This window comes from Poecilia formosa, unplaced genomic scaffold (genome assembly GCF_000485575.1).
Source record: "Poecilia formosa unplaced genomic scaffold, Poecilia_formosa-5.1.2 Scaffold534, whole genome shotgun sequence".
Taxonomy (NCBI): Eukaryota; Metazoa; Chordata; class Actinopteri; order Cyprinodontiformes; family Poeciliidae; genus Poecilia; species Poecilia formosa.
Window position 1 is genome coordinate 208,383 of NW_006800473.1, and position 23,286 is coordinate 231,668.

Below are 23,286 nucleotides of genomic sequence, written 5' to 3' on the forward strand. Positions count from 1 at the left end.
ATCCCTTCAAAATGTCAAGCTGGTTTGTCCTCAAACAAGTTAGGATATTTTATTAAGTACTCTAACCAAATTACACGTATATGATAAAAAAAATTGCATTTTGATGTTATTTTAAACACATTTGCATAAACAATATAAGTCCATCAGGATCCATGTTGCTAAAAATTTTTCAGAGGTCTTACATTTCTATTGATTGGACTTCTGATCATAGTTTAGTCTACTCTTATTAAATATGAGACATTATGACAGCAGAGAAACAAAAATAACCATGAATCACCTCTTACTGGTGGAGGCTATTTATATATATATATATTTTTTTTTTTTTAAAAGACTGTGATTGAATTATATAACAAAATGTGAATTAGATATCAGAGCTGATTCCAAGCAACCCCAACAAACCAATGCTTGGTCGTCTCAGAACCTCCTGTAAAAGATCACTTGTTTTTTTCCCCCTTTTTGATTTGTATATAATTGAAGATGCAACAGTACAAAATTACGAAGTGGGTGAAACAACCAGCTTCCTTGGTGAAGTGATAGACTGTCCTAGCAATCTTTAAAACATCCTTTATTCAGCCGGTGGTTTTGTCTGGTTTCCACTTCGTGATCTGATTTGGTTTTCAGGTTTTGGAGTAGTAACTTAGTAACTTCTTTCAGCATCAGTAATTTTGAAGCATGTTGGCTTTTTCCAATTTTCAGTGAAAAGCGATGCCAACAAAACAGTACAGTTACAAAATCAGATTTTATTTAGTTGAATGATGAATGTTACATGTTAAACATAAATTCTAAAGTTACAGAATCTTTTTTAATGACATTTGTGTATTTCATTTCCCTAATCTTACAAGAAGATTCTAAATATGAATAGGAAAAAAAAAAGCTGCATATTGTAGTTGATGCTGTTTACTATAATTGATTGTGTGGTCTAGTTTATTTATACTAGAGAAAGAAGCAAGCAGGAGTTGAAAAATAATAAACTACCTAGTGTAAAACATTATTATTCAGTCTTTATTCTCCTAACATATGAAAAGCCATCTGTGATTTAGGGCTTCTTTTTTTTCTTCTATTTTTTACCAGTTAGGATCGTCTGATTAATAAAGTGTGTAATGAGTCTGTTCATGATCAGGAATCACTTGTTGCCTCACATGCTCTCTGAAAGGCTATAGAAGTCTTGTGAGCAGGATCTTGATCGCCAATCAATAGTCCATCACATGGCAGCTCCCACATGTCATCAAGCTAAAAACCATAAAGCAGCAGTTTGGCTCAGCGTTGCTTACCTAGCATTTTGGAAGGCACAGTTTTTTTCAGGGTGTTATTAATCCACCTTTGGATTTCCACGGCTGCCAAGAGCAATTACTTGCTGACTCCATTATGGCAGATGCAGACAGGTGATTCATTGCAAGTCATTTATTTCTGACATCTCTTAACAGAGATTTGATTGCTTTCTGAAAATAATTTTACCCCAAACTGTGACAGAACAGAGATGTTTTCCAACAGAACAGACATTCATGGTTGGAACATAACATTCCATGTTTTGATTATCAACAATTAACTCGACTATGATTGAACCTGCTATAAAAACATGTGCTATTTGCTCACTAGAGTGATGTGCATCCCTTTTGTCAGTGTTTTGCTTGTTTGTGCCTCAAACTGTTTCCTTGTCTTGGATACAGGCATATATATTATGCTGATTACTCTAAAGAAAATATGTTTTACTGGTCTTACACTAAAAGACAAGACCATTGACATCTGAAATATGTGTGGAGCATCGAGATCCTTTACAAAGTGACTGTTGCTGTTATTTTGAAAGGTACTGCAGATCCATTACACCACATTTCCCCTATGCCTAATGCACTTTTAAATTTACAGTCATGTTTAGACATATTAGCAGACTTTTTGAATTTAACTTGGCTGCCTCTTGTGATGTGATTTCTACAAGCATTTTTCAAAGCAAGGACTCACATCACCAGCCTACTTAATATATAATTCATTGTGCTTTGCTGTTATCTGTGCACGGGAAAATCAAACAGTACAGAAATAGCCTCAGCATTATAACACCCATTTACATTTATGCTAGATGTATAATAAATGCAAAAACAGTTTTTACACAGCAGGCTAAAAAATATGTGGGGCATTCCAGAGAATACATAAAATGTCATTGGAAAAAGCAAAAAATCAAGTATCTTTCAAAAGTGTCCAAATTCACATATCATTAACCAGGCTTTTTAATGCAAAACTAAGCTCTGTGTATGTTAACTACAGCGAATTTCATGTAAATGATGCAAGTAGTTCATGACAACAAGAACTGGGTTGAATATATCGTTTTCAGCTCAAAAAGAAGTGGAAAGAAAGGATTATTTATAGGACCTTGCATTATAGACCCCTTTTAAACATTTCTTACAACCAAAAACCTCAATAAATAAAACTTCAGTGTATTTCCCTAAGGATTTTGTATTCTCAAATTAAATGGCATAAATAACAATTGTGAGGTTGAACTCCCTATGCCAAAGAAACAATTTCCACAATGCATAATACTGCCAACATGCCAACTTATCAAGTGGAAGCTTTGTCCAAGATAATGTGCAGAGTTTGTTTTCTGCCACACATATATTTATTACATGTTGACTAAAAATCTTTGTTTTGCTTTAATTTTATCTGAGCTTTCTTCCATACAATGATTATGGCAAACAGCAGTCAGCATCTTTTAAGGGTGCTGTTGCTTTCTTCTTGCCAATTAATGAAGGCCCTGTTATGGCCCCTGGTATGAACCACTTTGTGCTCAAACATAATGTTTATTATGGAAATTCTGTTCCAGCAACAAGTCTATCATTAGAACATTGCTTGGGTTCTGGTCAGAAACTCCAAAAAGGCCTGGAAATCTGAACTACTGTTCAATGCATTGGTGCAGATAACTTTCAGAGTCTTGCTTCTTCCAACCTGAAGTTGCAAAGAGGCGACCCTGTCACTTAATCAAGACACTCAGACAGGGGAATATGAGCATCCCCACCCCACCTGACACCTCTCTCCCTGGGCAACTTCGGAGGAGGAGTGAGTCCAGCTCCTTTCCTGGAGTTTGATTTCAGAGCTCAAGCTGTGAGTCCTGTTATTTCCTGCTGGGACTACTCAACCCGACACAACAACTCTGGCACCTCAGTGAGGTGACATTCCATGTCCTAAAACCAGATTATGCTCCCAGCACTATAAGCACAGACAACATTCAAAACCTTTGCAGACAACATTCAGAACCTTTGCTTCTTCCAACCTCAAGTCACAAAGGGGCATCTGTCTTGCTCACCGTGGAAAACTCAATCAAGACACTCAGCCGGGGGCTGAGAATCCCCACCATGCTTTTGCCTGTCATTCAACTTGCATGGCAACTGATCCGTTCTTACCTGCATGTGGTGGCTCACAGAGAGGGGACTTCCTGTATATTCTTCAGGCTGAGCCCCAAGGCCCAAGCCTGGCTCCAGAGGAGTGCCCAAGTCTCCCTAATCCGAATGATGTTTGCCTCTTGCTCTTGTCAGCTGTCTTATTGGAATCCATAAAAGCACCAGGACATTTTAAGAAGACAAAAAGAAGAAACACTGCTCTTAATTTTAAAGTGTAAGCTTTTTGATTTTTAGTTGGCAAGTTCCTTTGGAAACCAGGATGCAGATAAAAATAAAAGGGCTGGATAGTTATACATGACATACACTTCAGGGTTTATTAGTAAAAACATTTGAAAATGTTAATTTTTTTCTTTCCTGTTTGGCTTTTGCTACTCTTTGCTGCTCTGTCTCATAAATAAATCTCAGACAAATACACTTTAATTTGTTGCTTTACTGTAAAAAAATATAAACATTCAGAGGTTTTGAACTCTTTTGCAAGACACTGTGTAAGAAAACAAAATGGTAAATATGTATTTTGAGGAGAGAAAAAAATAATTAAGAAATTAATTTGTTTTGATATGCACAAATGTCAAAAGCAGTTCATGGCTCAACTGTTTGCACTTTCATTACTAGTTAGGAATAATACTGCAAAATGGAGAATTTTCTTCCCCAAAGATTGACAACAAACATTTGTTAAGGAAATCTACCACTATTAAAATCATTCTGAATAAATTAGCTTAAATCAAGAGTTGCTTTTTCTTTAATTTTCTACAAAATTAAAACTATTTTATTGTGAGTAGTAGTTGTTTCTACACAAAAATCTATTTTCTCTCAAAGGAGTGTGCTGTAGAAAACCATTCACAGGTAGAGTAGTAAAGGGCTCGGAGAGTGTAAGGACGATGTGCTAACAGGGTGTTTCTCACTTCCCTGCCACTTGACAGAGAGGAGATGAAGTCCCTCCAGGCAGCCCTGCAGAAGCAGCTGGATGAGGCAAATGAGAAAGCTGAAAAGCAGCAGGCCACGGTAAGACAGAGATGACCTCACCATCAGCGCTCGGTCTCCTCTAACCAGCCCCGTCACCTGTCACACAGCCTCCCTCAGTGATCGACGCTCATTACGCAGCAGCTGGCTTTTTCTTCCGTCTCACAACTCTAAACTGAAACTCTGACACAGCAGGAGAAAACCTTTTGCCACATCTTATTTGTTTGGTTCCAATTTTGAAACCCTGATTTAATGTGTTTATTGTGATATAAGCTGATGAAAAGTTTTCATTTAAATGGACGGTCGTATGACTATTTTCAGTAACTTACTCAACAAAGTTACTTTTCTTTAGTCAGATTTTCACAGATTTTTAAATGTATCCCGTTACTTATAGCAAATGACATCATTACTTTAAACCACATTTTTAGGCCATTAGATATGCAGAGGATACACTGCCATTATTCAGAGGGAAGTGAAGAGTGACCGTACATAATTTAGGTTACAAAATAATATTACAGATGGACGGTTTTTGCTGTTTATTTAATTTCTTTTGCAAAGTATTGAAATTGAGTTAATAGTGTGCTTATCCAAATATTTCATAATTGCTAAAACTACCCAGACTTTAAATAAAAAGTCAAATGCATTTATAAAGGTAATTTATTTTTCTTATATAGTTTATGATTTCTAAATGCTATTAATACTGATACATTGACTTTCCCTTTTACTTCCAAAATTGAAGACAACCACAATTTTAAGAAGGATAAACAAAGATAAATATAAGCATCACTATTCATTCCTATTTCAGATTTATAAGAAGAAGTCACTTCAGCACTGACTCACTTTCATGTATTTAGTGCTAAAGCTCCTTCTTGTGATGTAAAGACTTATCTGGTTTTTGATATTGCAACTATAGGAGACAGTTACTAGAGATCAATACACATATTTATGTGTATTGATAGCCTGTAGCTTAGTGATAGGCTATGTATACCCCGGCTATATATAAAATATTTAAGATATTTTTGATTTTGCAAGATTGGCTGTAATCAGGTACAGGTGTGGTGTTTGAAACTACTCTTAGCTTTTGTGTTCATACATGACTTAATAAGAGGGAGATTGTTTTTTTGTTTTTTATCACGTATTGTCTGTTTGGTTTGAATAGTTCTTTTACTTTCCCAAAATAAATCATTCGGACAATGTTTTTTTTATTTTTTAATGTCATATTTTCTTTGTCTGATATTAACATTTGTTTGAGGTTCTGAAACCTACACATAAAAAAAAACTGTTAGGGTTCAAATACCTTGTAATGTAATCCTGATGTCATATCAGCAAGGACAAATTTTACACAAGTAATTTAAATTCTAAATTAGTAGTTTTGACTTCCAGCTTTTGCAAAAAGATTGATTTGCATTTATACAATACCTGTAATAATAAGCTCTCACATTTTAAGTCAAAATAAATACTTTCTGTGTAACTTACTTACCTCCACAATTCCTTCTCACTTGTTAAATAAAATAGTGTTTCTGCTATAAATTGGACTGCAGCACTGACTCACTGCATGCATGTGGTTTGGTACTAAAAAGAACAGAGGCTACTTCAGTACTGACTCACTCCCAATTATTCAAAGTTTCAACTTGTTCTTGTTATGTAAAGATAGTTTAAGGCATTTATGTCTTTACAACAGTAGACAGTCTTCCTTTGCCTCATATTTTATGCCAAGGCCTTCAGATATCCTGAGAAAATACACAGCCACATTTTGAAACACTCTTCTCCTCTAGCGGATGTATTGGTTTTCTTCTTCTGTAGCTTGAAAGTCTGACACAAAGAGAGAGATCCAACACCTGACTTACATGTTTTATCCAAGATAAAGAGATTTATGAGCTGTCAGAAACATTGAACATAGCTGATGCTAAAGGGTGACACAAGCTTGCCTCCTAAAGTCATGCATTACCCCTTTAACCTTTGTGTGAGTAATCACTGCCATGGCACAATCTCATCCACCCAGCCAGCCAATATGTGAGTTCTTGGAACCTCTGGGTGGCTTCTTCTCCAATTTATCATGTAAAAATGTTAAATTGCATGGCATAAGTTGTGGCTAAGCAATGCCTTAGCCACAATTACGGGTTGGAATGTCAAGTTTTCACTGATGTGGATGCTGATACATGTTCTCTTCCACTTTTACATTACCTTCAAACGCTTTTTTTTTCTGCCCAGAACATAGAAATTACTGTCTTAAATAACTGCCTCTTACCATTTAGATGACAATAAAATAGTTGCCAACTAAGGATGAAGGCATTCTCTGTTGTACCAGTTTATGTTCTTTGTTTGCTGCTTTGACCTATGTCATAAACACCACTGTGGTTTTGATTGGGTGTTTTATTTCTTACTTTATATATGTAATTTCTTCCCAGTCACTCAGAACTGAAGTAATGTAAATTTCCACAATTGATTTATAGGATTAGAATAAAATCCTCTTGTTCAGGATGAAATAAATACCATGTTATTTAGCTCAATTATATGGTAAACTTTGTTTATGCCTTGTATTTGAAAAAAAAATAAGGTCATTCTAATCAGTTTCACATATTTACCCTCTGTATTTGTTTTAAGAAATGCATTTCTGACAGCAGACACACTGGCTCAATACTTAGATGCATTTTATTAGCAGAATCTAAGTCCGACAAGTACAATAAACCTGATCAGTATGTTAGACATTGTCAGCAAAGTCAAAATTTTTTACAAGTGCTACAAACTAAACATTTCCTAATTTATTTATAAAAAATCTACAATTTATACACAAATGTCTAAAACTTAGTAATTAAAACAATAGCCTTTGAACATCATATTGAAAAAGGGGTTTGTTATTTTGTGCTGTTTATTCCTTTAAAACCCAATGCCAGTATTTTTCTTGTTGCTGCTTTTCTAACCATCCCCTCAGGCTGTGGCAGTGACTGAAAGGCTCAAACATGAACCTCGATGTTATCATGTGCTGCTTGGGGATGTGAGTCAACTGGCAAGACTTAGTTTACTATTCCCTGGGGTGTATACCTGGCATGAGGTCACCAGCCCTGTGAATCTTTTCCTTTTTGTCCCCGAGACTATCTTGACGACCTCTCCCAAGGACCCACAACACTTGCGAAAGCAAAAATACTCTTTTAGGAATGGGAAAAAAAACAAAAACAAAAAAAAACAGACAAACTCCAAACCTCAGCCTATCTGTCTTATACACACACACCAAATGTATTTGTTTGGTTGCCCATGGCAGGAGTTTGCCATCTGCAGTTGGTGTTTGAACCTCCATTTGGCTGAAATAAGCACATACTCACAGGGCTCACGCCTGTACCGGGAAAGCATGCTGAGCTGTTGATAAAAGGGTTGCCAAAAACAAAGATATCACTCTGCCGTAATAAAAATATAAACCAATAAGTCGGGCACTGGGAGCAAATTGGGAATAAATGTGTCAGTGTATCACATTTCTGGAAGTCTGCACTCAAACATACCTCCAATCTACACACAGCACTAACTTGAGTGAAATATCTTATGTGGCAGCTTTCGTTAGAATTAAAAGAGCCTTTACATTGGGATGAATGGATATCTAAATACTTATAGACTAAATATTTTCCGTCCTCTTTGATAAGATTGTGTTAGCATCTTGACATGCAATATTTGCCGACTTTATCTCTGCAAAACTTCTCCAAATGTGTCAGATTATAAGGACCTGTAGTCCGCAGCACTTTTGAGATCATCTGTCAGTTATAGTTCTAGGTCACTTTAAAATCTCTATCTGAAGCCATTCTTTTGTCAGTTTGAGCCCATGCTTGAACTCACAGTAATACTAAAAAGCAAAATCCATCTTCATCTTCAACTTCCGAGCAAACAAATGGAGGTTTCAAGTCAAAATGAGACCTACTTCCATCTGGATATGGGAAATGTTATTTTTGGACTAAACTTACATTCTGAAATTTAGATGAAACATTTAAGTTTTGTTTCATTAAACTTAAATGTTTCTTGTTATTTTTTTCATATATGCATCTTTGGGGCAGTGCTTGTTGGCAACAGATTCTGTGATGTTGGAAACCTTGTTCAATTTCCCTCAAATGGTGTGACATTTGAGGGGAAAATTGTTTAATATATTTTTTTTCTATCTTGGAGAGTGTTGTTTTCTTTTCCATTTAATTTGTACAAATAAAAATCACAGTAAAGTTTGACATGACTTATATCAGTTTTATTACATTGTATCGCAGGTTTTTAGCTATTTCTATTCACTGTCACTGTTTTTATATTCACTTTTATTTATAGCTGCAAACATGCTCATGCCTGTATGAGCATGTGTTTGCATGCAATCAGAACGCAATCAGCAATTAAGAGGCCGTGTCACAATCAATTTTATGAAATAACAGTTAGCGCTCAAATCTGGTGCTTTTTTCTATCTTTGTATTTTTAGAGGCAGTGACAGTGACTTAATGTGGCATTTGATGTAATTAAGACCTGTGTAGCCATGTGAGTCAACTGGTAAGTTCTGGACTTATTCACTGGAAAGAAAAACAAACAAACAATCAACTAAAAAATAGAAGCATTTCTGTTTCTTTCAACTCATAAATTTTTAGTGCCTACAGTAAATCCATAGTATTTGATTCCAGTTTGAGTTTTTCTTTTCTTTTTCTTTCAATATTACTTGCGACAAATGTGTAATGAAGCAAATGTGTGGTAATCTGGAGCTAAAACTGTTCTCCCCAAAGGCTTGAGTAATTTTTTGCTATAGGCTAGACTACAAAGCTGTTTAAGAAGATTAGTAACATTTTTTTTCCTGATTCTTTGTGACCCATTTTTAACCGGACTATGTTGTCATTGTGTGGCAGTTCAGTAGCATCATTTTGTATTTTGTTTTTTTCTTTTGTTTGACGAATGCATTCTAATGTGAATGCGAGAGGCTTTGTTTCCCACTGGAGCATCTAAAAAAGAAGTTAAAGCCTTAGATTTAAAAATATAGCTATGCAGCATCATGAAAAACATCTTTTGTTGTTTTTCTTGTCTGAAGCGTGTGTCTCTTAGACATTTGTTTTAACTTTCCTCGCACAACAATTAAATCTTTATTATATGAACTCACATTTGGGATAGAGAATTTATTAACACTGTTTTCTCTGACCATTTAATTGTTTGTGCTTTTTGCCTTGTTCCCTGACTAAAAAGATACACACTTAGACGCTGTTTGCTTCTCTGATTATGTTCCTTGTTCCTCTTTTGTCCTCAGATAAAATTTCTGAAAGTGGAGATGGAGAAAAAAACAAAAATCATCAAGGATTTACAACAAGAGGTGAGTCATCAAAGTATCATCAAATGCTGACAAGAATCCCAATACACATTCATAAGGTACATGTATCAAACCTATCTTGTCGTAATTTACCCATCAAAGTTCTCTGCCTGCTTGCATTGTTCAGATCAATTTGATTTAATGATTTTCTGAGTTTGCCAAATGACTTCTGACAATCTGAGGGGACCAAGGAAAGGCCTTGTTAATTTCAATCAGAGGTGGACATACACTGGGTTGAACACAAGGGTTGTTTCAAATGTTTTGTGAACACAGGAGGGCATTCTTTGATCATCACTGCAGCTATGACTGCAATTGTTGAATGATAATTTGGTCTCCTTTCAAAGTACCCCTGTGCATGGTTGTCAATATTAGTGCAAAGAAGTTGAGCTGAAAACTTTCAGTCTGAAGGTCTTACACAACCACATGAATTTTACTGTTGATGCCTTAAACATTTGTGGAGAAACTTCAGCAAACATCACTCCAACTGAACTTTGTCTACGACTCCTTACTATTTACGTTTCAGCTTATCGGCAGAAATGAGGGGGGGAAAGAAAAGAGATTGCACATACGTATAAACTAAATCGAAATAACATCTTCCTATTAATGTAACATGCTGGGCATGTAAGACTTTAAAGATGGTTTATGCCCATACATTGGAGTTTTCTTTTATTATCTTTGCCTAAGGGTTGTTTAGGTTATTATGTGACAGGAAAATAAGGGGACTCCTGCAGAGCAGTACTGATAATTGAAATGAAAATCATACAGTGCCATGTAATTAATTTTTACCGAGGCTTATAAGTACAAAAAGTCTCTTTAACAGATCAATAAGGATCTATGGAAGCTTATTTCTGAATGGGTTGAAACAATATACAAGACTTTACAAATGGAGAAAGGTTCTTCTAGCAGATAAACCTCTAAGGTGAAATCAATACAAACCCATTTCATAATTGGTTTTTAGATCTAAACTTTGAGGCAATGGAAAAAAAGTGTAATATTTATGTAATACAGTAACAGAGAATGTTTTCAATTGCATCAAGCTAATAAATTAAATCAGAGCAAGATGATGAAACTATTCTGAAAAATCACACAATATTGCTCAAAGCTTCACTATGAAAAGTAGTTTTTCAGCAGATGCTCAAATTAATTGGAGACCAGTTTTGATTAAACTTTTGTTGAGTAACACAATCAAGTGACTCATATTGGGAACTGAACAATGACATAATGACATCAAATTGCTGGAGTCAAGCTGTTCTGAGAAGTACCTGTCACTGTGCAGGTTTCTGTGAATCTATCAAAGATACACACAAACAATGTGAATCACAGCAGATGAATCAGATTAATTTTATTGCTCATAAGTCATCTTTTCAAGATGCTTTAAAAAAACAAATTTCCATTTTTATCTACCTTTTTTTCTTTTACATGTTATGGGGGTTTAATATTTATGCACCTTTAATTGCAGTTGACATTTGCTTCAACTCACAAGTTGGTGACGTCATTTGTTACAGTCTGCTATGCAGTTTCCAATTGAAACATATGCAGTGTTTTTTTTTTTTTTTTTTTTTTTTTTTTTTTTTTTTTTTGCTATTCGTGATTTTCTGACCTCTAGAAACATGGCACATTTGGAACATTTTAACTTGATGTCACAATATTTCACTGATCAACAGTTGCCAGTGTTCTGCCTAGAGGGAACACCTTGCCATCTTTAGCTGGGTACAAAGGGCCAAAATCACCAAGTGGAATAATTCAATCAGTCCCTCCTGGATATTAAAATGACTCACTTGTAAAAGTGAAAGCAGATGCAGTCATTCCACATGAATTCATGATTTGTTTGTTTTATTTATTCTTCTTACTATTATTTGTATTTGTCTTTTGATGAAATTAGACTGAGCACAAGCTATCATGTGACAGTTGTAAGAAAGGTTACTTTATTTCAGAACGGAAAAGTTGACCTATACAATACAGGTTCTTTAGTACACCAAGCGTTTAAGATCTTCCAGAGGTTTTCTTGTTTTCTCCCATTGGCAAGCACTGCACTGAAAAGACATTCTTAATTTTTCTTGTTTACTTTCTCCTGTTTTCACATTTTTACACTTCTATTTACCTCATAGTATTTAATGGTACTTTATAGTTGTGATTAAAACAGCAAAAGAAATACATAATTGTAAAGTAGAAGAAATGCATAAATTGTCTTATTTAAAAAAAAAAAGATACATATCTAAAAGGTGTGGCATTTTCTAACTATATTGTTGTACGGGCAATCGCAGCTCACCCACAGTATGGGAAAGACAATAATATCTAATCACTGACTTCAAAGGTTATTTTTTTATCTTCTCCATATCATGAACACAGGCAACATGGAATAAATAGTTACATAAACCCCAAAACCTAGTACTTTGAGATTTATTATAAGTGTTTCCACTTATGATGGAAACACTTGGTTTCATATTCTACCCTGTAATTCACACTGTGGCGCTGAGCTACATTCTGCTGCAAATGATATGGATTTGATTCTGGGAAACCTCCATGACAAATCCATATTCTATCATGAGTCATCACTGCAGGTACAACCTAAAGGCCTCATGAAGTGGAATATTAATGCTTGTGTATTAATGCACTTTCATTGTGATATCAAACATACTAAGACATTGGTATGGGTGTTCTAGGATGAGATGGATTGGATTTGCTCTTGGATGTCCCTCTGCTGGAAGTAATCAGGGAAATGCAGAGACACTTCAATAATCAATCAAGTGATTTTCACAGCAGGAGTTTGCACACATCTGCAATACTCTGCAGCAGATCAGTTTAACTGACTAAATAATCCTTAAAAAGGACCATGATTTAGCTTTGTGATTGACAATTAGAGGTTCCTTAACTTCCACATAACATCTCATTTTGGATGATTTACAGAAACAGAAATGAGGGTGCATAAAAGTGGCAGAGTGTTGGTCACAGCCACTGCAGCTTTTGTATGATTCCATGTTTTCACATGTTCTGAACCCAGTCCTACCACTAATCCTCATTATCATAAGCCAGTCATCAATGCACACACTAATCTGGCCAAAACAAAGAGCTGGCAAACAGCTTTGGCAACTGTTAGACTTGATTTAAAGTTAACTGGGCTGTAATTGAAGTGAGACAGCAAATTATCAGCCCCTTTTAATGAAAGCTTGTCTAAATGCTGTGCTACAGCAAAGTTACTTACTCACAATTACACTGTTGGCAAGAGGCTGAAGCAGCAAGCAGTGGAAAGATCAGAGAGAAAATGATTTAATAAATACACAGTTGTCCTCACTGCTGCATCACTGTTGACATTTTAAGGTCTGTGTTCTCTGCTACACATCTAAATATTGTGCAGGTTTGATGGCTTTTGCAATCACAGAAGGGGTTGTTTGTGGTCAATAGAAGTCAAAAGACTACTTATAGGTATCCTGTTGACATTTATATCCCATATACATGCAGAGTAATATGAGAACATTTTCCTGTATCTGTTATTGTTTTGAGACTGCATGATGTAGCAGTGTTTAGTTACCCTAAACACTGAGTTAGAATCCTGGCCTGTGCTCTTCATGCATAGAGTTATCCCCATGCATGACCAAAAACACGAGGGGTGCGTGTGTGCATGTATGTTTGTTTGTCTGCTGTGTGTACGACATAATTGTAAATATAACAAAAGCCAGAATATGTCTCCTTGAATATAACTACTATTCTGAGACAATTGTCAGTTGTGGATGTTTCCTTGTATATCTTTTCCTGTAATATGTACTTTATCTTAAGTTTATAAATCCAAATACTGCCAACTTTCTTTCTAGCAAATATCTCAAAATACAGCCTTAAAAATAGGGTGATGTGTTGCTGGTCCTCTACTTTGCAAGGGGATCCAGGAGATTCCTGGAAGCCTTTGGAGATCAAGGACACTTTTAGCAAACAATAGTTTGCATGGTAAAGTCAAACTTTGACAAATTATTTTGTTGACAAATTAATGTTCAACAGTAGTTAGCTGAGGTATCCTCATGGCTAACCAGTTAATTAAAATTGGACATAATGCAAACATAAACAGGTTAACAAACCATTTGCTGTTTTTATCTGTTTAATACTTGGACAGTAATTTGTTTTTTATAAAGTAAACTTTTCTGTATGTTTTTTTTTTTTTTTTTTTTTTTTTTTTTTTTTTTTTTTATGGATTAGCCCGACTGCTAACCCATTTCACCCCAGTGCTTCACAAAGTATTCTAAGAACTATAGAGGGGGTGGAAGGACTCAGAAGTGATGAATATTTCAGTCACCAAATGATGAGGAGGAGCAGTACAACAGATAAAGTTAATTGAGTCACACTGTATGACAGTGTCAGTCACAGAAAAATGTTCAGATTGTTAATGACTTTTGTTAATTACATAGATTGTTATCTGTTCTTAATGACGGTATGACTGACAACACTTAAAAATAGTTATGAGGAAACAAAACAAGCACCTTGTTCTCGAGCTGAGCTCTCCATGCATCCCTTTGATTTACCATGACATTAAATATGGTAATGTTTGAATGTGTACTCTACAGGAGGCATTGCACCTAAATATTTTATGTTCAGTATGAATTAATTGGATGTGCACTATAGCTATTTCCACTAAATGTTGAATTGCAAAGTTCTACTGACAAGATCACTTTGATATTACATAAAAGGTCACATTTAAAGTAATGCTGTTGTAAGTTATATTCAAATAAAGAAGCAATGCTTTGACATTATATTACATGTTGACACTTATAAAGCACAGTTTCACATTATTCCACTGGTCATAATTGTGACAGGTGATAAAAGACTCCTGTTTTTAATGAAAATCTTCATTAATTCAAAGGGCTACCAATGACAGTTGATTTGGATATTTTTAATGAGGGGACTCTGAAACTAAATAGGTTTAACATATTATTCTTTGATGTTTATCTCACTCCGAAAAGACCTACAGCTGGAAAATAAGTCTTCATCAGGCTGTGAAACTGTCTATGCAAAGCTAACAACTTTTTAAAGAATGTAATTGCTATATTTATGGAAAAGTATTGCTCACTGTACTTGTATAGACACATGTAAGTTCTACTATCTGACAACTTCCATTCCTAACTTAGAACATCAGCAACAATCATGACAGTCACTCCAAAAGATAAAGGTATTCCAATAAAAAAATAAAATAAAATAAAATACAATTTTCTTAACATGTTATGTGTTTTAAACAAGCCAGTGTATGTGCCCTGGTTTATCACACAATCAAAACAAGGAAACATTAACATTTTGTTAATAGAAGCAATAAGCTTTGGTTCTTCATTATTGACTGACAGATTTTCAAACAATATTGTCTTCTGGGAACGCATACTCAAAACATTTTGTGTAATGCCATTGTTACAGAAATGTGATTTTTGTTGTGAAGTTCATAGTAATTCCTGGCAAAGCTGAAATGAACATCTATACAGCAAACAATACCCTTTGTTTACATCAGTCCACGCTTTTGGAATGTCTTTTTATGTTGCATATCATTGTGAGGTCTGTTATGGTGTCACTGGGGAAGCTTTATGGCTGCAATTCACTGTCAAGCCGTCATCAATGATTTGCTTTCAAGGCTTATTATGAGTATTTTGCGGGAGAATGATTTACAGGCTGACTTGGATCCTGCTGGGACTCATCAGGTTCTCAAAGAGCATTGTAATAGACAGTTTTGCCACACTCCCAGCTCAGAGCTGCTGATGTTGATATATTTTTTTGGTTTAAAATGGCTTCACATCATTGTCCTCCTCCTTTCATGTCTTCAGAATGTCATTTTGCTGGGTAAATGGCAGAGAAAAAAAAACATTTACTGGCATCACAACATTTACTGGATGTTTTTGTGATACTAATGCCAGCAAAAAAGGTGACAAAATGAAGTGAGCCGAAAATTGAATATGTATCCTATATGCATATTGAGGAACCCTTGGGCAAAACAGTTTAGAAAATTGTATTGTTATAATCAGTTTTATATTTGAATGATATACATATACATATAGTTAATTGATGCAAAATATGAACAAAATACCATGATACAATTTAAATTTTACAAGCCTTTTAGAGGCTTGTTTAGTGTGAAACAAAATTTACTAAAAAAAAATAAGACATCTCTCAATTCCTAATTATGTACATTGGTTACTGTGATTGTATAATATGGCATCAATGGGATGAATATAAATTAATTTTGAAGACACCGTCTGTAGAAATCAGATGGTTATGGCCATTCATTACTAGTGAATGGCAGGTCGCAATTTTTGAGTTGAGTCATACGTCCATATATTTTCCAAACCTGTTTCATCCTGTCTAGGTTTGTGTGGCGAAAATTAAATAAATAGATAGCAACTTGACAGATATAAACTCTATAACCCATCCAGACTCTGTCAACCCTGATTCATGTACATTTTACAGTTGACATGCATTAAGAGCAAATCTCAGCTGGTAAAATCATAGGTATAGTGAGAGGTTAGATGGCATGTAGGTTACAGTTTGCTCTGTGGGCACAGGTGGGCTTGTACCTTATTGCTCCTTTCATGTATCCGAGACAAGAGACCTAACTTATTATTCCGCAGTGGTGATTGACAAGAAACTCAGCAAGAATAACACTGTTGAAGTTTCAAGAAAATGATTAGCTTAAGTGAGCTTAAATGCTTCGCTCAAATTCCACATATAAATGTGAAATAAAGTTTTACGTTCTTTCCTCAGCCTTCATGAATATACTTTGTGATTAACTTTGGATGATTTTCAACATGAAAAGAGAAATTTTCCTTTACAGAAAAAATATTTTTGTGTTGCCCAAGCAAACACACAGACACATATAGTTCATAGTGTTGCCTAACACTAAAGAGCTAGAGTTGTTCAAAGTCTCAAAATAAGGTATCCACTTTTTTTCTCAGATTTACTTTGGTAAGTGACTGTTTAACTCTATATATATATATATATATTGTCCTTTAATTTAATCCAGTAAGTTATGTTTATTATTATTATTATTATTATTATTATTATAAAGAAAGAAACATTGCAGACAAGCAAGGTTGCATATATTTCCCAATCTCTGCAGTTTGATGTAGGCGATGAGTTTTCAATTTAAGTAGAAGAGGATGTTTGTTCAAATTTGACTGTTTTTGTTCGTCCAGTCACAATGTCTTCATGTATGAAGGTTACAGACATTGTGGTTTGAAATATTATAAAAACCTCTGATTAGATGCAGCAAATTCATGAATGCAGATCTGCTACGGAATATTATGAATTACATTATACAAACATATCAGAGAGTACAAGAAAATAATTGCAGTAATCGTGACTACTTGAAAAGAACATCAAAACTATTGAAAATGTTTAAAACTCAGATTTCCCATCACACCTTTTATTTAGGAGAGATAAGCTAAAATACATAAAAAATGCCAAATGCAAGTATGTGTATTTTTATTCAAGGACTAGCTAAAGATTATAAGAAACAAGCAATCAGCAGTGATTGATGAGCTGGTAAATGTCCTCCCATGCAATCAGCATCTATTGAGTAACAAATTTAGATCTCCTTGTAGCTTCAATGAGCCTTTGATTAGCAAAGAAAAATTTTGATTAGGATTTACTTCAGCTAAATGACAGAATGGTTTTAAAAAATCTGACTTGAGAAGTTAAAAATACTTAAGAATTCACTTAAAATATTGCACATTTCAAGTTCAGTGTCGGGCATGCTTAATTCAATTTTATGATTCACTTGTTCTTACTTTTCATGCTAAGACCATATTCTTTCAGTTAATGACACCTTGCTATTCAAGCACCAACAGAGCTTAAGAGAGTTACCAATTCTGCCTCAGTTTGCATCAAATAGAGTTGACATTATGCAGGTAAAGGATGATATTTGTATCCAAAAGTTAACAACCCGGTTGTTATCACTTACTTTCAATGTAATTGATATGATTAGTTTTACATAGTGCAGAGATTGTTGGTCAAGATGTTGTGCAGTTTAATTCAACAAGTAATCAATTTGATATGTACATGCAAAATATTAAAGAATGTTCCAGGAACTCTGCGACAGACTGGCGACCTGTCCAGGGTGTACCCCGCCTCTCGCCCGGAACGTGAGCTGGAGACAGGCACCAGCACCCCTCCCGACCCCACTGAGGGACAAGGGTGAAGGAAAATGGATGGATGGATGGGTTCCAGGAACTTGAAATTAGCTTGCATGAAGGGCCACAAAACCCTTCATGCTAAACAATGTAACAAATATATTTTCATATTTGTTGTTGGAAGAAGAAGCACATTTTTTTCTTACAAGTAAAGCATGTGTTTGTATGAAAACAAAATATTGATGTTCAAGCTGCTTACCGCTGTGAAAAAGTGGCATCCCTGCTTGCCTCGTTTGGAGGTGTGGTGATTTTGAAAATCCTCTACTCTTCTTTAAGTTGGTGTTCTTGTGGCTGGTTATCAAAGTTCCTCATTAAACGGTTAGAAATTGCCTTCAAAAGTTCTATGGACAAAAGAAAGAAAAATGATAAAACAATAAACTATTGAACATCATGAATTCATTTGAATGAACTGCCTTAGTATTTCTCAACAAACCATCATGTCTATCCACTTAATCACATTTCAGACCTTATTCATTGCACTACTGTAAATCTTATTCAACTCCTCTTTGACATAGATGTCTATTTTCAAATGATCCATTCAGTAATTTTCAACCAGTCATGAATATACCCCCATTTTCACTGCATAATATGGCTAGCTCTCATTGTCCAATGTTGTAGAAAAAAGAAGCTCTCAAATTATGGGAGGAGGAGAAAAAAATTAATCTGGACAACGGGCAGCATGAACATTACAAAAGAGCACCTCTCCAAGATAAAGTGACTGGGGCTAAATGGTATATACAGCTGCTCCAACACCAGCCCAGTGTGTTTCAACTTAGAAAAAAAAAAAACACACACTCAGATTGACAAAACACAAGCAAATTGGGAAAAGATACTCATTAATTTTGCAACACATACATTGCAACACATGCAAACAGATAACTGTGGTGCAGTGCAAAGTTACAACATGAAGACAACCAAATCTGACATGCTTGAAATACACCAATGGAAACAGACCTGTGTTTTAGGCACACAAAGACATTTTGTGGATGAATTGCAGCAGACTAGTTGTAAGTGTGCTAAAGTTATTATGACACGATTGAGTCCACTGTAGAGCAATTTGTGTTTATATTTTAAAAGAAATTGCAATGTATTCACACACAATAAGGGGAACACATTACATTACTGGTATCAATCAAAAAGTTTGCTTTTGATAAGAAATGAGAATAAGAAATGAGACAGGCATGTCTAAGAAGTAGCTTGTGGTGGGATATGTTATCCAGCTTTATTTAATCATCTCACGTCATTAAATTGTGCCGCGCTCATCATTTGACTTCCTCTGGCGGTCAAAGACAGTAGGGAGGGGTCCTTATCATAACTCGTAAATTGTTCTGTGCTGCACTCGCACTTAAGCTTTCAAACAGGCAAAGTAAGGATTGATAAATATTGAACATTTTAAGGTTTTTCTCTTTTTAAATAGTCCCTATGAAGTCATTAGTTAAACCAGATATGAGAAACAACCTACTTAATGCACACATGCCGAACAAGTAAAACAGAATAGTCCACAAGTGAAGTAATGTGTAAAAAAAAAATGGGAATGCCTCAGGAATGAGTGTCGAACGCACATAGAGAAAAATATAAAATACTTTGTGGAAAAGCCTCTTTGGCAGTGACAGCCTCAATATGTCTTCTGTTTGAAGAAAATAGTCTCATGCATTACAGGTGTGATTTTGAGCCATTTTGTCACACAAACTGTCTTCAAATCTTGAAGGTGTCCTTCTTAGGCACTCTGATCTTCAGTTCTCTCTACAGATTTTCAGTGGATAACTGACAGATGATTGAATGGTGCATCCTAGTCATTTTTCTTTTTGTCTGAAACCAATTAAGAGTTTCCTTGAATATGTGTTTGGGACTGATAGTCCTGCTTGAAAATCTGGTCTTATTTCATTGTCATTCCCTCATTCATCCATCCTTAAATCAGATGAAGTCAGCCAGTATGAGCCTTCACTTTTATAAGCTTGGTATATTTGGGGTGCTGTACAGAACCATTATTCTTCCTAACATGGTGTTTTGCAATGTCATTCAAAGAGCTCAGTTTTGGCCTTGTCTGACCCTACCATGCTGTCCCAGTATATCATAGCCTAGTCCAACTCCTATACAGCAAACTTTGAACAAGCTTCATCATCATTCTTTATTCTACAAGTGAGAGTCATTGGCTACAATGACACTGGGACATTCAGAAGGTCAGAAATGCATTTGTAACCATTATCACTGTAAGACATTTTGTGAAGGTCTGTCTCACCACTGACAACACTGTTCAACATGGGAAATCATATGTAGGTTATTACACATAACTGCACATAAACAGATTGATGATTTCTGATAACTGACAGATTTCAGATAGTTTCTTGGTTTGTGTCTGTGCTTTTTAGTAAATCATTTTGTGTTTATTTATTCCTTATGTCATTCCATTTGTGTACTCATAATTTATTGATTAATGTGCTTTGATTTCTTTGTATGATTTAGGTTGTTGGTGACATCTAGTATGAATATTTACTCTGAGAAAAAAAATGTTGACATGTTCAATACTTGTTTCATCCACTGTGTATATATTTACTTGCACTATATGTGTGCTGACACACAGTTCACACACTTTAGATTCATATTGCCTGCAGCAGGCTTTAAAAGACTTTCTTTGTGATCAGAGTAAATTTACAAACTTGAACATCTAAAGTAGATGCTGCTGTGCTGTACTAGAGATCCTTCTCTGGCACTCTTGTTTGCAGATTTATTATCAGCAGGGGCACTTATATAACAGATGACGTCAGAATAAGCAACTTTGTGAACTGCTCTCGCTGGATCTGATTAAAAACCCCTTTTGAGGACAGCTTTCTATAGATAGTAAATTTGTACACAAACACAATTAACTGTTCTAACAACATCTGTAAAAAAAAATATGATAGTTACTTTTAAAATAATGGAATAAAGTACTTTTGCCATCTGTTGTCAATGCTAAGTTTACATTGATTGGTGAAAACTTCAAGCACATTATGTGGTTTCAGTGTCACATAGTAACAAGAGTATGTTTTCCTTCTGGGACCTTGAGACCAGCTTGTATTAAATCTGCATTTCCTTCCAACACTGCCAAAGTGCTGCAATATGCAAAAAGACAAACTGCAGTTACCATCTGTGAAATAGCCTATGTAGCAGTTTCAGTTTCATTTACAGGTAATATATCTTTTTTTAAGTGTCTTTGGACATAATGCTGATAGCCACAGATTACCCAGCTAGTTTCAGACCATAAATATTTTTTTACAACATTACAGAACTTTATTTTCAAAAAAAGATTGGGTTCTATATATGACAACAAATACTTAAATAAAAAAAATAGTTTTCTGTCTGGAATATTCAACAGAAAAAAAGTAGAAAAGGAAAATATATTTACTATCGTTACTGACCAATCCACATTCTGTGGATTTAAGTCCCAAATGTTTGTCCCGCTTTAGGGTAAAATGGAAACCAACTTTTAAATAGCAGATCTGAGAAACACCAGAGTCTTTGAGTGAGTGTTTAAAAACTAAATTTTAATATAATCACATGACAATGCTAGTCATATAATGTGAAGTTGTCATCATACTCTGACACAAAAAGCGATATGAACCTTTCACAAAATTAAATTCAAAATTCAAAAAGAGACCCTGCACTGAAACCCATTGAAAACCTAACGGTTGTTCCACCGAATATTGATTTCTGAACTCTTACTGAGTTAAAAACATTTGTATTTTTGTTTTCTTTGTCTATTCCAACTTGGCACCATGTGATAAAGTGATTGCCCTTCTAAAATTAAAAACTGTTAAAAACTGCTTGTTCTATGCTTGGTGGCAACAACTTCTCCAAAGCTATTGTGTGTTTTTTTTAAATTCATGGCTTCAAACTAGTTATCCAGGTCCTCAAAACTGAGGCAGCTGTAGATGATACTGTTTGCTGAATTGCTGTGTTAGTTTTGGTAGACTTATTTTTTATTAGTCCAGCAATAGTTTCCCAAAAACAATGGAGATCATGAAGATGTTTATTTCCCAAACAAGATGTGGAAAGTTGTTGTTTTCCTAGTAGCCTTTGTGTTATTTTTTCTTTCTCATATGTTCTTAAATTTCTTCAGATCAGAGAGTGAGGTGTAGGATTTTGAGATCTTTTACTTCATGTTTTCAGACAGGTATAATGATTTTTTTTTTATTCTGCGTGTTTCATTCTGCGGTGTAGTCGCATTTCCAGTTAGACAGAACATGTGAGTAGTAGCAGTTATTTCTCAGTTTAATATGAACAGATGTATTTTGTTACAGAAAAAAGTTGGCTTGGGTAGCTGCTTTCCATCCATTCATCTGTTGTCTTTACCCGCTTGTCCTTGTTAGGTTGTGGGGGGTGGTACTTATCCCCAGCGATCATTGGGTGAGAGGCAGAGTACACCCTGCACAGGCCACCAATCCATCAACAGAGTCATAAAGGACAAACAACCAAGCACACACACACATGACCAAGAGCAATTTAGAGAGACCACTTAAACTAACAGTAATGTTTTTGGACTGCTGGAGGTGATCAGAAACCTCTCAAATATATCCCTACTAGTTACTGACTGAATGTGACTGAATACTGTAAAAACCAGTAAAGCTTAACGTTTCATCCCAAGGAAAGGAGAGTTCAGTTGAGGGCCAAATATGAACTTGACTCCTTCACACAAAACCACATATCTAAGTGACATAAGCTATTACCCAGGATTTCCACTGTGAAACAATGTTTTTTGCGTGTAGTGTTTTACATGCACTGTGGAATCATCATAATCAGAATTAACTACACTCAAGAAGCCCAAAGTATATGTGTAGTTGTGCAGCTTGAGAGCTCATATCAGAAATGTTGACCAAAATTACTTTTTTTTCTTTCTTTTGGATCTTGAATTGGATCTTTAATTTGCTATATTATCAGCCTGTCACTATACACACTACAAAATCATAAGTTATTTCAGAATCAGTTGTTGAGGGAAAGCGACTGATCAAGCCCAAACTCTCCAAATTCTGGCCATGGCTTAAACCTAAAACCACCTATCTGTATTGGCTTTTTCTCCCTCTTCTTAAAAGATTGCAGACAGCAGCCTGCAAAACTCAATCTTATAGTCCTAATGGTCATCCAGCAACCACCTAATCTGCAAGATTACTTTTATGTGCATCCTTCTTTCCTCCTTTGAGCCCACTCATCACACTCTATGCGTAAAGGGGCTGTCTACAGTTTCCATTGTGGTTTTTGCCACATTCCAACTTGTTTAAAATAACATAAATTACTTTTTTGTGTCCATGTGTTCAGACCTCTGTCTTATTTTGAGACTTTTCCAGAATCATCACTCACAAATTTGAATGAAAAAAGCTATGCTTTGATGAAAATCAACAGCTTTTAAACAACAGCTTTCAAAAATATATATAAAAAAAAATTCCCTTCTCACCCTCCGTGGGTGGTCTCTCTCTTTCATCCTCTGAGCTCGGGTCCTCTACCAGAGACCTGGGAG

The 23,286-nt window shown here is 35.2% G+C and overlaps 1 protein-coding gene across 1 annotated transcript in view; it reads left to right on the forward strand.

The window, feature by feature from the left end:
* Positions 1-23,286, forward strand: part of luzp2 (leucine zipper protein 2) — a 150,047-nt gene that overhangs the window by 76,992 nt on the left and 49,769 nt on the right. The window contains exons 4-5 of the mRNA XM_007540351.2: positions 4,304-4,385; positions 9,589-9,651. Of these exons, the coding sequence (XP_007540413.1) occupies positions 4,304-4,385; positions 9,589-9,651 (145 nt within the window). The remainder of the gene's footprint in view (positions 1-4,303; positions 4,386-9,588; positions 9,652-23,286) is intronic.